The 14,074-nt window shown below is 51.5% G+C and overlaps 1 protein-coding gene across 2 annotated transcripts in view; it reads left to right on the forward strand.

Annotated features, from left to right (window-relative positions):
* Positions 1–13,814, forward strand: part of LGMN (legumain) — a 31,180-nt gene extending 17,366 nt beyond the window's left edge. For both annotated transcript variants that reach the window (XM_026515423.4, XM_026515424.4), the window contains exons 3-14: positions 1,555–1,652; positions 2,943–3,024; positions 4,439–4,524; positions 5,582–5,657; positions 6,325–6,387; positions 7,176–7,242; positions 8,109–8,227; positions 8,312–8,401; positions 9,344–9,544; positions 11,190–11,360; positions 12,963–13,030; positions 13,292–13,814. In XM_026515423.4, coding sequence (XP_026371208.1) covers positions 1,555–1,652; positions 2,943–3,024; positions 4,439–4,524; positions 5,582–5,657; positions 6,325–6,387; positions 7,176–7,242; positions 8,109–8,227; positions 8,312–8,401; positions 9,344–9,544; positions 11,190–11,360; positions 12,963–13,030; positions 13,292–13,334 — 1,164 coding nt within the window. In that variant the 3' untranslated portion in view covers positions 13,335–13,814. The remainder of the gene's footprint in view (positions 1–1,554; positions 1,653–2,942; positions 3,025–4,438; positions 4,525–5,581; positions 5,658–6,324; positions 6,388–7,175; positions 7,243–8,108; positions 8,228–8,311; positions 8,402–9,343; positions 9,545–11,189; positions 11,361–12,962; positions 13,031–13,291) is intronic.
* The last annotated feature ends 260 nt before the right edge of the window (positions 13,815–14,074 follow it).

The raw sequence follows: 14,074 nt of genomic DNA on the forward strand, positions 1-14,074 counted from the left end.
TATTTTAAAATGGCTTCTTTAGATTTCCAGCTCCTCGCTGTCCCCGGGCTTCTCTAACTTTCATGATTTCTCTGTTGCTCCCATGTGAAGCCATGTCAGGGTCTGGAGTCAGAGTGCAGGGGTATCTCACTCTGAGCTGGGTGACCCGGGCCGGTCACCTCACCTCCCTAAGCTCCAGTTTCCTTGTCTATAAAGTGGGGATCATTACCTTGACCATGTGGGGTTGCTACGAGAATCAGAAGACATAACGTATAGCCAGTCCTGGCACAGTACCCGACAAGTACTAGAAGTCAACACATGTATGAGTTTTTGGTATTTATTCAACCATCCACTCATCCAGCAGCTCCCGAGGGCCAGACCCTGGACTCACCCACCCAGCGTTCAGTAACGTATTTAACATCCATCGTGGCTGTGAAGTGCATGTGTGTGAGGCGTCCACAGGCAAAATGCTGGCTTTAATGCTTGGTGAGCTTTATGGCCGTGCTCGGTGATATGTGTATCGTAATAGGCACAGAAGGTCCGGTTCCCGAAGCTCTCTTCCTTAGAGAGGCAGACACCTGGGCTCACTGTTCTCTTCATGTTTACCTATGTCTTTGTTCTTTCTTTTTTTTTTTTTTAAGATCTACTTACTTATTTTAGAGAGAGAGAGCACACAAGCGAGGGGAGAGGCAGAGGGAGAGAGAATCTCAAGCAGACTCCGTGCTGAGTGTGGAGCCCAGTGCGGGGCTCCGTCTCATGACTGAGATCATGACCTGATCTGTCTGACTCAAAATCCAGGGTCAGACACTTAACTGAGCCTCCCAGGCGCCCCTGTGTCTCTGTTCTTGAAAGACCTCATTAAACAGAAGCAGAAAGGGGACATTTTTTCTTTTGTCCTCAAATGATTCCCATGTCCTGGAGTATACCGCGTGTCATCTGAAAAAGGAAGCCAAGAGTGTCTTCACCCTTTAAGGACAAGGAGTCACATTAACAAAGCTTATCTTTCAACCCTAACGTTGTCAGCCTTGCGGTCGTTGTTATTTTGTTTTAACTAAAGAGTACGTTAGTACCTTCCTCCTTTTAGTTCCTGAGCTGACCTTCTGAGTTTTCACCCAGTTCTCTGAACAGCAGCTTTGGCAGCTGAAGTTACTCGAATCAGAAGAATCCCGTTTGATCCAGAGCTAAGCCTTGAATCGGTAGTTCGTCATTCTGTCCTTCAGACCCAACTCCGTGCCTTCGGAGACTTTTAGACGGTGTGGAAAAGGGAAATCAGTTTTCCAGGACCTCTGAAGGCCCTGGTCGCCCACGGTGGCGGTGCTGCGCGTGCATGGCTCTGTGCAGGGCCACGGCTACACCAGCTGCGGATGAACGAGAGTTTGGATAGCGGGCGAAGTGGGGAACTTTTAAAAATTGAGTTGAAAAAATATTCACATGTGTTTTAAAATACTGTAACTACCTGACCCATGGGGAATGATTCATAGCATGTCATCCATAGGAACGTGTTGCTCCTTACAGCTCCAAAATCGGCCTCCTTCCGGGCGGAATCTTAACACTTGACAAAATCATTTCTCCCAGGCGGATGCATGCCACGCCTACCAGATTGTTCACCGAAACGGGATTCCTGATGAACAGATCATTGTGATGATGTATGATGACATAGCCAACTCTGAAGAGTAAGTCGGCAGCGTTTCAAACTTGGGGGGGAACTCAGGATAAAAATTTTTTTATTATTTTTTTTTGAGAGAGGGAGAGAGCACGCTCCTGCACGAGCTGGTCGGGGGAAGGGCCAGAGGGAGAGAATCTCAAGCAGACTCCCCACTGAGCACGGAGCCCAACTCAGGGCTCAGTCTCATGACCCTGAGATCAAGATCTGACCCCAGGTGCCCCCAGGATATATTCTTTTCACAACGCATGCAGACTCACAGGACTCTGTAGAATTAGTGTTAGAATGCAGCCCTTAGAGCGTAAACAGGCTCGCAGATGAAGTCCCACAGGGCTGCGTCCTGTAGAACGTTCCGGGCACCCCCACCAGTGGCAGCCGCATGGGAGCTGGGCGCTGAAGGATGTGGGGGGCCGGTGCTTTGGAAGAGTTTAACGTGTAAGCTCCTTCTGGGCTTGGAGAACTCACCATCGGGTTCTGTGGTGCTTGTTCCTGACCTCCGAGCGGCGGGGACAGCACAGAGGGGTCGCGTCTGCAGCCCCGTGCCTAGAAGGTTCTCGTTTGTAGCTTAGATCCAGAGACCCTTCCTTCTGTGCTTAGCTGCTTTTATTATTTGTTGAATTCAGTTTTACAACTAGTTCCCTCGTGCCTGCTTCTCTGATCTCTTGGCGATCAGGGGCAGCAGGTGTGGGTACCACGCTTTACCGCTGCTAATCTCTCCACTCCTTGTTTTCCCTGCTGGAGCCAAGGGGGGGTGATCTCATGACGGCACATAATCCAGTCCGAGCTTTCACGCCTAAGCTCTTGTATTAAAGTCTTGTCTTTCGCCCTGGCTTTTTCGCTTTACCGCTGCTAATCTCTCCACTCCTTCTTTTCCCTGCTGGAGCCAAGGGGGGGTGATCTCATGACGGCACATAATCCATTCTGAGCTTTCATGCCTAAGCTCTTGTATTAAAGTCTTGTCTTTCGCCCTGGCTTTTTCTGTAAGTAGTTTTGCTCTGGGAGGTCTTTGGCTCAGATCTTGCCCCCAGGATGCTGTATGGTTCCCACAGGAGGCCGGGCACACCTGTCCTCAGTTTCCAGGACAGCCCTTCACCACTCCCGGCAAGAACTCAAGGCCTGTGGGCTGCCTGAGGCCCCCCAGCTCGAAAGCCCCTGGCACCTGGGCGACCGTGTGGGTGATGGGATGTCTTTGGCAAACACGGCCGTTTACTACTTGTATACATAACGGGGGCATATTTTTGAAGAGAGATTTCAGAGACATGTCACGTTACATGCTCCAAAGGTGTCCTTTGGTTTTCAGCAACCCCACGCCAGGAATTGTGATCAACAGACCCAATGGCTCGGACGTGTATGCAGGGGTCCTGAAGGACTACACCGGCGAGGTGAGGGGTGCAGGGCTGGAGGCAGCACGGTCTGTTTCCATTCCGGGGATGGTTCTGCCCTCGCTCTTGCATTTCCACGATCAGAGCCTCACGAGACTGATCTCTGGTCATTGCTTCATGTTTCTAGTGAGATTCTTGCTTGAGGGGTAATTTCTGAGAGTTTTGTAAGAAAGTCGAGGGGGAAAAAACAGGAAAGAAAGTTAGAAATAAGTTGTGGTCTACTGATCTTTAGTTTCTAGTCTTCTTATATGTTAAGTCTGATGATAGAATTTCTTCGGTAATACCTGATTTTCTTGAGGTCTTGCTGCTAATCCAATTATAGGTCTGTGCTCTTTTCTGAAAATCAATTTTCTCAGCACCAACCCCGGCGCAGAGCATCCCTGGATTTCGCTGAGATCGTTTTTCATTAATTTTTTTATCGTATATCACTTCCGAATTGAGTCCCCCCCAATCGATTTCAAGCTGTATCAATGGACACATTATTTTTTAAAAACACTGTAATGATGCCGCCTTGTGGTTTGCCATAGTCTCCCTTTCCTGATTTCAGAGGGATCATTTAGGAACTGATATTCCTGGTGATAAAGAGCATTTATGTGAAATTCAGCAGTTCTTTCAGTTTCTTTTAAATTCAAGTACACTTAAATTGAACACATTGTGCGTGTAATGTAGATGATCCCATTTTTATTAAATTGTTTTTATGTAGTGAGATAAGGAAATATCTGGAATCTTAGGTGGCAGGTGGTAGGATTTTTAGCGATTTTTCCCCCTTTATACTTTCCTATGTTGCTTTTTAAAATATTAATTTAATTTTATTAAATTACAGCCTTTATAAGTTCTGCCACATGGTGTTTAAACTTTATTTTCTTTTTTTGATTCAAATTCCATCAGCCAACATAGAGTACATCATTAGTTTTTGATGTAGTGTTCAGTGATTCATTAGTTGCTTTTAAAAAAAATGATCAGGCATCAGTGTTATCTTTAATCTTTAAGGACATCAAGCGTCCTTGGGATTTGACCTTCTAGGCAGCATATTGGGCGCAAAGAGGGGCCCAGGGCTGATGCTTCTCTTCCCTCTCTGCTGTGCCTCTGTGGGGCTTCGCTCTTCCTCTGCTGTTTGTCCTTACCTTCCAGCATCTTTGGGTTTCCCCACATGGACTGCATAACGGTCAGGAAGGAATGGCAGGCTTGCTGAGTTGCCATCAGCCAAAGGCAAGATGATATTTGACAAGGGATTGTGCACAGGCCCCAGAAACACTGGCCTTGCTTTGGGTCTGACTCGGTTCCAAAGTCTTTGCTCTTAAACCTGGAGCCTTGGAGATGTGTGGACCGCTGGCGCAGGTCTGCTACAGACTCCCACAAACGCTTAGATTTGGAATGACAGCTACATCTGACTTTGACTTCCAATTCTTTGTAGGATGTCACCCCTCAAAATTTCCTCGCCGTGTTGAGAGGCGATGAGGAAGCAGTGAAGGGCAAAGGATCTGGAAAGGTCCTAAAGAGGTAATGTCTGTTTTATGACTCCCACGCTTTTCGGAATGACTTGGCACCCAAAATAGGAGGTGTTCTTTATTCTTGTCCTGTTTCCTGCTGAGAAGTGACAGCCGGGAGCTTCGTCCTGACTTAAGACAGGCTGCGCAGAGCTGGTGGCTTTTTTGGAGAGCCCATCTCTGTCCGGAATTCACCCGAGGAGCCAGGGTCCTTCATTATTATTAATGAAATGTTCCCCGGCACTTAAATGCACTGCTTTTTGCTGTCCACGGTGGGATACACCGAGACAGGCACGGAGTCCCATAGCTGGTCAGGTGGGAGGGTCTGGCCTGCCAGTTCCGTGCCGTGTTTGAGGTCGGCCCAGTGGGGAGAGGAACACATTCACACGCACAGCACTAACCTTTGTACTGGGGAAAACCAGCCCCACCGCTCGCCGCTGCCTGTGGGTTAGCGGTGTTTGACGTCTCTTCATGGAGCACTCTAGGTGATGGCAGGGACTTGGGTACCGGTACCATGCCTTCAGACTGCCTGAGACACTTGGCAAATGGTGCTTTCCTCTCCGGCTGGAGGGGAGGGGCAGGCATGGGGAAGCTTGTGGGCAGGTGGGCAGGGTAGATGGTGGGCAGACGGTGTCCCGGCTGAGGGACCTGGAAGGGAAGAAGTCTGAGCTGAAGGACTGTGTTCCTCTGTGTCCTGGCTTCCTTCCTCATTTTGGAGAGATCTGGTTGGAGAGTGTGGCTGCTGGCATGAGACTCGATTACCAAAGGATCCCACTATTTGAATCACACCTGGTCCATATGACTAACTACCCAGCAGATGTCCCCTCCTCCCCGGTTATAATTCAGAGCTTTGAAGCTCTCGATGTGCCTTGTGGCTCAAGGTAACCCTCAGCAGGAGCAGAGGGCAAAAACCAACAGCAGGCCCTGTGTTCCTCTTCATGCCTGGTTGGGAAACTGTAGCCTTCGAGCCTTTTCTTACTTTTCGACAGCAGCAACTTTTCAGAGAAATGGAAATGGGAATAGGAACTGGTCAACTTTGACTCTCCTTATCTGTCACCCTCTTTTGGCAGTGGCCCCCGGGATCACGTGTTCATTTACTTCACCGATCATGGAGCTACTGGCATACTGGTGTTCCCAAATGACGACGTGAGTGTTCCTTAACATTATTTATTTACTTATTTGACAGAGAGCACAGGCACAAGCAGGGGAAGTGGCAGGCAGAGGCAGAGGGAGAAGCAGACTCCCCGCTGAGCAGGGAGGCCGACGTGGGGCTCCGATCCCAGGACCCTGGGATCACGACCCTAGCTGAAAGCAGACGCTTAACCAACTGAGCCACCCAGGCGCCCCAGTTTTTCTTAACATTGTGAGGACAAAGTAGGAGACTGGCAGACTGTGATGTGTATTTCTAATGACCTACCAGGGCTGGTTTCTGTGTGTGGCGGGCGAGTATAGGGACCACGCTTAGCAGCTTGAAATCTATCTGGAAGCATCTCAGGTTTTGCCTCCACTTCTGTTCATATCCCAGCCTCAGTAAACTGTCTCCAGACTTGGGTACGTGCACTCGAGGCAGTAACAGAACAGTCTCTGAATGCTCCAGACAAAGCCATGAGTGAGAAAGCACCTTCTCTTCCCCCTTTTAAATATTTGCGTAAAACACGCGAGATGCCGCTTTGGGATCATGCTGCTGGTCACCGTGATTCTTTCTAAGGGCCAGTAAATAAGAATTTACAAAGCAGCATTAAGGCTTTTTTAGGATCTAGCAAATGGTTTCTCTTGATATGCTGGTCTGAATGTCCGTATCCTTACCTTTCAGCTTCACGTGAAGGACCTGAATGAGACCATCCGTTACATGTACGAACACAAGATGTACCAAAAGGTACCATCAGCACTTGGGGCGGCCTGGCGGGGAGGAGTGTGAGGAAGGCAGGAGACGCAGAGCCTACCGTCCCGTGTCCGCCCCAACTCCAGAGGGCTGTTTTCTGGAGAGTGTCCCTGTGATCAGTCTGGACCACTGGCTTTCCAGGACTCACCTGGAATGATTCTAGGGCTTTAGCTGTTAGCTCAGGATCACTAGCGCTCTTGTTAAAACGCGGTGTGGACCCCACCTCCAGAGTTTGACTCAGAGGCCTGGGGAGAGGCTGAGAACTTGCCTTTCTGAGCAGACGCCGACACTCATGATTCTAGGTTCCACGCTCTGAAGACCTGTGTTCTCGGCATTGACTGCAGTTTGGGAGCAGCTGGGGAGGGAGATAGCGCCGTCGTATTTCACTTTGGCCCTTGCCTGCCCCTGGGGCAGCCTTTGTACTGAGTGGCCCGAGCATGTACGGGATAGAAATGTGGAAGCTGGCCTGCCGCACTCTGTCTCTGTGCTGGACGCGAAACGGTTCTCCTTCGCAGTATCTGCGGCACCATTTGCCCTGCGTGATTTCAGCTACGAATAGACCATTTTAGTGTGGGTTAGCGATGAGTATATCGGAGTCCTTCTGGCTTGTAGGACAGCAGCTTCTGTAGGCTCCGGCAGCCGCCTCTCCCAGCAGAGATCTCTCCCCGAAGCAAGAGGAAAAGACCCTTAAGAAGGGCTGAGGAGAGCGGGCAGAGCCGAGTGACGTGTGTGCGGTCTGTGCCTGGCCAGGGTGTGAGGTCCCCTGTCTCGTGTGCCTACAGATGGTCTTCTACATTGAAGCGTGCGAGTCCGGGTCCATGATGAGGCACCTGCCCGCCGACATCAACGGTAGGTGGTGGGAGCACTGGCCTCTGAGCCAGGCGGGCTGAGCGGGTTGAGCAGGTTGCTGGGCAGGGCTGTGGGTCATTCTCAGATTCTGCCGACGTGAAGAACCAAGTGGTCTATATAAGTTGGGACCTGGGGCAGCCTGGTGCACAGAGTGGGGGAGAGGGCTTACCTGTGGGCGCTCTGGACTTCTCTCCAATATTAGTGGTCCAGGAGTAAAGAATCTGATGGGAGCCTCACGCTCCTCTTCCAGGTTTTGGTGAAGCTACTTAAGTCCAGGGTCACGTAGTCTTGGGGCCAGCTTTGGTCCTTTGTGATGCGTTGCTTGCTGGCTGTCCGATCTTAGGCAGTTGATTTACCCTCTTGGACCCTCCGTTATCTCATCTGTAAAACGGGGATAAAGACAGTGCCTGTCTGTGGGGGGAGGTGCATTTTAAGCGCTAACATTTGCCCAGGCCGATTCTGAGCCCATAGCAGCTAGATAGTAAACGGTAGCTATTATGTATGTTCAAAGTGTTCATTCAGTAGATGGTAACTTTCTCTGGAAATGAAATTAGATACATGTTCTTCGAGTTCCCAGAGCTATTAAAATCTTCCAGCGTTATTCTGCAATAGCTCGACATCCTAATGAGCATGCGTGCTTGCTTCTTACTGCAGAAAGTGTCTTTCAATCAGCTGCTCTTCCGTCCATGTTTAGTTCTAGACCGTCACTGTAACCGAATGCACAGGGCTGGGTGTAGTTATGCCCTCGTGCCCTCCCCGTGCCGGGAGCTTTGATTGCACCGGGGAAGAGGGGACGGCTCACGCTGCCCGTGGGACCCACAGCCGAGCACAGAGTGTGACGGCTGAATGTCTTGAATCCCTCCTAGTTTATGCGACCACCGCTGCCAACCCCACGGAGTCGTCCTATGCCTGTTACTACGACGAGAAGAGGTCCACGTACCTGGGGGACTGGTACAGCGTCAACTGGATGGAGGACTCGGACGTGGTGAGCCCTCGGGTCCGGTTGTGCCGCTGAGGCCCAGCCGTCAGCGCTGATGGTCAGAGAACTTCCATGTTTTTGTCTTTGCAGGAGGATTTGACCAAAGAGACCCTCCACAAGCAGTACCAGCTGGTGAAGTCCCACACCAACACCAGCCACGTCATGCAGTACGGGAACAAGGTGCGGAGGACGGCCCCGGCTCCCGCGGATGGCAGTCTCTCTGCGTCTTCCGCCCTGGCCGTTCCTGGTCTCGGTTGAAGAGCTATGCTGGATCTTTTCCAAACATTTTGTGTTGATATATATTCGTGTGTTTTTAATTTTTAATTTTAGAACTTTTTAGATTATTGTTGGTTAGTTTACTTTGTATTGTTTTAGATTTTATTTATTTGAGAGGAAGAGAGAGCACAAGAGGGGGGAAGGTCCGAGGCAGAAGCAGACTCCCCGCTGAGCAGGGAGCCCGATGCAGGGCTCGATCCCAGGACTCCGGGATCACGACCTGAGCTGACAGAAGATGCTTAACTGACTGAGCCACCCAGGCGCCCCAGTTGTTGCCTGGTTTAAGAACGGGATCGCTTGCAGCACTTCTTTTCCAATTGGGGTCCAGTCTGGAGTGACCCGTGCAGGCAGACAGAGCCTGGCCGACATGCGTGTTTGGCTCTGACTGTCCCCAGCCCCTCTGTGGCTTTAGCTCTGTCCCGCTTAGTGGACCCAGACCTCAGCTCTAACCTGTGCTTTACGCCTTCCTGCTCCCGGGCCCTGGGGACCGGCAGGTGAGCTTGGGGAGAGCAGCACGACCCAGGGTCGCCCCTGGCTGAAGCGACCCTGGGCCAAGCTCTACATGACTGGCGAGCAGTGATTGCCTTTCATACATGACAGAATTAGCAGTTCTCCTGCAAAGGAAGCCAGGTATTTTTGAAGTTCATCACTGGTGGATTTCAGGCCCTCGGATGTGTTTTCTTGCCCCCTGCTGAGGGTCAGGCACGTGTTTCCAGGCTGCGCCCGTGGCCCTTCAGGGGTCCTGAAACCTTGTGGCGTGAACTGTGAGCCTCCCATGGAGGGGCAGGACCTTGGACACGTCTGGCACGTCTGCCACTCACGCTGGCTCTCTCCCTCTCTCCTCAGTCCATCTCCACCATGAAAGTGATGCAGTTTCAGGGGATGAAACACAAAGCCAGCTCTCCGATCTCCCTGCCTCTGGTCAAACACCTCGACCTCACCCCAAGCCCTGAGGTGCCCCTCACCATCCTGAAAAGGAAGCTGATGAGTACCAACGATCTGCAGGAGTCCAGGAGTCTCGTGGAGCAGATCCACAGGCGTCTGGATGTAAGTAGTGGTTCGAGGACCATTTCCCGCTGCGGACCCCAGCCTCACCGGGCCGCACGCGTGACCTTGGTCTCTGCCTCCTGGCGGTTACCCGGCATCGCTCGGGGTCGGTGACAGCACTCGGGGCCACCCTTCCTCCTGCCACATGGGAGTCTGTGGGAAAGGAGACTAGCCTTTGTGCTCCCTGTAACAGAGAAGCGAGTGGGCAGAGCCCCGGCTGTCCTCATGCCCCGTTAGTCAGCTGACCTTGACCTCTCCGGTAGCGGGCAGCGGAGGACTGGGGCCGTCTTTCTCTTGTATGCTGCCAACGAGTCGTGGCTTGTGGGCATTGCCCTCTTTTATACTTGGTTGCTTAGAAATCATTTTAATGTTGCCACTTGGTGAGTTATTAGCTAATCACGGTTTAAAAAAAAAATGCAACGCACGAAGTTTCTGCTGCCTTAGGAAATCGTAGTCGTAGCCTAAAATTCTTCCTTAAAATGTTTGAGCAATCTTTTACGATGACTGAGTTTGTTTTCAGTAGCTCATCCGATTGTTTGGAACTGGCGGAATCGCGTTTCCAGCGCTAGCCGTGCGTCTGGAAGCACCCGGAGAGCGGCAGTCGCTGGCCGCCGGGCGGGGCGGTCTCCTTCAGCGGAGCCAGCTCCATGGTGACGCGTCAGCCTCACCAGCGCAGCGCGTGCGCATTCGGGAGTACGGCCTGTGTTTCTAGGAAAGATAACATACCTCTGTGATCCGGTTTAAATTCCTGTCTCTAACGATCCTGACGGTTAGTGCCCCACATCTGGTATATTTTTCGCTGGTCTCAGTGTAATACAGAGGTCCTCCTACTTACTGGTGGGGGACCTCTTTACATTCCTACTAAAATTTTGATTCCAAAGCGCTTCTGTTTATGTGGTATAGTGATATTTGCTGCATTAGAAATGAACACCGAGATTTTTAAAATATTAACCGATTTAGAAAGAACAGTAATGAACCCGTTTGGTGGTGAGGTATTTTTTTATTCACCATTTGAGAAGGAAACAATGCCTCCCTCTGTGCCCCTCTCTCTGTTGGTTTCTGGAATAAACAGGCAAAGGTGCCCAGGAACACACAGCACCATTCGGACAACAATCTATTTTGGGGCACAATTTCTACACCCACCCCTTTTCTCAGAGTGGGCCATGCCTGCTCTTCAGTGGTTAGATTTAAATGCTTCCATCGTGTCAGAAGACCCCGAAAAGGCAGGGTATTTCTAGAGGTTGCTGGCTGTTACAGAAGTCTCTCAAACGCGCATTTCTTGCCTCCTGCAGAATGCCTCTGTTGGCATCTATTTTATTTCATTTTATTTTATTTGTTTAAAGATTTTATTTGTTAGAGCGGGAGAAAGAGCACGAGCAGGGGGAGGGGCAGAGGGAAAAGCAGACTCCCCACCGAGCAAGGAGCCCAATGCGGGGCTCGATCCCAGGACCCCGGGACCATGACCTGAGCCGAAGGCAGACGCTTCACCGCCTGAGCCACCCAGGTGCCCTGCTGGCATCTATTTAACATACTGGGTTAGAAGCTGCGTGAAGAGATAACTTTGAACGAGCTTCTGACGGACCCAGGGTTCCGAGAGAGATTGCATGAAATAAGGTACATTTTGAAAAGATGTGTGTCCCCACAGGCTAGACACGTCATCCAGAAGTCAGTGCAAAAGATCGTCTCCTTGCTCGCGAGCTCGGATGCTGAGGCGGAGAGGCTGCTGGCCGGGAGAGCCGAGCTCAGGGCGCATGACTGCTACCAGGCAGCCGTGTCACACTTCCGCACGCACTGCTTCAACTGGCACTCGTCCACGGTAAGGCCGGGGGCCGCTGGCCGCCGCACGCCGCCTTCCTTGGGCCCCCAGAGCCCTTCCCTTAATCTTAAACCCCCAAAGCTCAGTTAATATTGGCCACTGGAAATCACATGAGGTGCATGGCCTGGTAGAAGGTTCCAGCCAGGCTCAGGAAACAGTGGACTCATTCAGAGGCCTTTGTTGGGGACAGGAGGAGGGTCAGCCAAATTCACTGACCAGGAGTCCTGGCCATACTCCGTTGTCCAGTGGGTAGGGGTTGGCCAGTCATGACTCAACTCCCCCCTAATATTTGACTGACAGGGGGGTGTTCCTTCTCTCCCACTTTGGCAGTCTCCCTGCCACACCCCATCCCTCCCCCCAGTCTCTGACCCCTCCCCAAGATTTACTGTTGAAGTCAGGCCCTGGGAGAATGTCAGGTTGGACGGTGTCTCCTGTCAGTCCCATGTGATACCAGGACCCTTCTAGGGAAGGGGTCAGCAAACCGGCCCCCAGGCCAGATCCTGCCCACAGCCTGTTTTTAGAAATAGTTTTACTGGAACACAGCCGTGCTCTGATTGCGGCACAGTTTCTATGGCTGCTTTTACACTCCAGCAGAATCGAGTAGTTCGTGCCGCCTGCAAAGCCAAAAATATTTTCTGTCCGGCCCTTCTCAGAAGTTCGCCAGCTCTGCTTTAGAGCCGTGCTCTTCCCTGCTGTAGTTACTGGCCTCGAAGGGCTGCTTGAATTCAAATTTAAGTCAATTAAATCAATCCAAATGAAATAACGTGAAGCTCCATTTCTCAGCCGCCCCAGCCGCAGTTTGAGTGCTCAGTAGCCACGTGTGGCCAGCGGCTACCGAATTGGAGAATTTGATAGAACATTTCCATCATTGTAGAAAGCTCTGTTGGGCCGTGGTGTGCACTCCTGGTCATGCTTGAGTACTTCCAAAGATGGGGTACCGGGCGCTTCCGAGGTGGCTCTCCATTATTTTGGAAGCTCTTGATTGTGTTTTTTCTTTTATTTAACTTTGTAAGGAAAGCACTTTTCTTATTTGATAATGAAAAACGTCCCCCTTATTTAATCAATGCTTTGTCTTCCGGTGTAAACTCTTTTGCCCTCTGGGATCACACAAAGTGAATCTCTTCCTTCTTCCCCCTGAGAGTTCTCACACTCCCCTGAAGGTTTTGCAAGATAGACATTACCGGTTTTCTCGGGCTTTACATGGGGCCATCTGGTTTGGCATCCACTTCCTGTCCGTCTCTCCTCCACGTGTCCCTCCCAGAATGAGGTTCCAAGAGCCAAAAGCTAGGGGGTCCTAGGTAAGAGAGGGAAGCAGGGGCACGGCGGCCCTCAGTCAGGAGGCCTGAGCTGGCACCGACAACCTCTAGAATGCTTGCCAGCCCCCTGGCCTAGGGGCCTTTCTCACGGGAGAGAGCCCATACATCTCACCCGATTACTGAAAAGTGGGGAGGGGGAATCCGTGAGCCAAAAAAAGGTCAAGGATCACAGGTCAGGGTGCTTTACCCCCATAACCACAAAAGCGGGATATTCCTGAGTCCGGAGTTGATGGTATGGTGAGATGATGGCATCTGACTGTGTCTTTTTTGGTTTGTTTGCCTCTAGTACGAGTATGCGCTGAGACATTTGTACGTGCTGGTCAACCTTTGTGAGAAACCTTATCCGGTTGACAGGTAAATGCACACCCGGCCTGCAGACTCGGTGTCCTTTTTCAGGTGGGCGGGAGCGGCATTTCTAGCCTTTTCTGCCAGAGGACAGCTTTCCTCCTGCCAGCGGCTCTGTCTCACAGTGGAGGAATTCAACTGGATGCATCTTCCATGATCGCTGTCGGGCGGGTCTGTCCTCAAGGACGACCTGTTCCGGGTTGGATTGGGTTTGGGGTCATTTCTTCAGACGTGACACGGTTCACAACTTCTTCGTCCTGCGTCTTACAGGATACGGTTGGCCATGGACAAGGTGTGCCTTCATTACTACTGAAAGACCGCCTTCCTAATGCTTCTCCACGTGTGAACACCGTCCCCCACAATGTGCTCACCCCAGTCGAAGAGGTGGAGCGGGCGGGAGGCCGCCCCCGGGGGCTGCGCCAGGGGCTCCTGGGGGAGCACGGTCGGGCCACCCCGGGCCACCCACCCTCCGGGCCCTTCCCCGGCCTCCTGCAGGTCCTGTACCGTTCCAATAAAACTACACGTTGGCCTGGGTAAAGCTCCGTGTTGAGAAAGGTATATTTGCTTCTTGAGGAGGTTTTCGGGCTCCTTCGTTTTCAGGAGCAGGAAGTTCACGGGCTGAGAAGTCGGAAGCCGGAACCTCTGTCTGGAGTCTTCAGAGTGACCTTACCGAAGAGGGATGGACGCCCCAGATGGAAAACTCTTTTTAGGAAATCCCATGATTTTTTGATTGTTTTTGTATCTTATTTATCAACAGTGGGCAAGGCTTAAAAAATAAAAGATTTATCACTGACCCCGAGCATTAATTTCAGGCCCCTGACTTAGCGCCCGATGCTCCTGGCCGCAGCCCCCCCCTCGTGCTCCTGGACTTCGCAGCCTTCCGTGCCTTTGCGACCTGCTGGTCCTCTCGCCCCAGAGTGCCTTTCCCTTCCTGGGATAGTTTCTCAGGGTGTACCTGGAGTGCCACTTCGCCCTCGAACGTTCTTCAGCTTCCTCCTGTCCCCTCCCATGGAAAGCCCTCTCCCCCGTCTGTCCGCCTGTTTTGCACCAGTC

This window comes from Ursus arctos, unplaced genomic scaffold (genome assembly GCF_023065955.2).
Source record: "Ursus arctos isolate Adak ecotype North America unplaced genomic scaffold, UrsArc2.0 scaffold_25, whole genome shotgun sequence".
Classification (NCBI taxonomy): Eukaryota; Metazoa; Chordata; class Mammalia; order Carnivora; family Ursidae; genus Ursus; species Ursus arctos.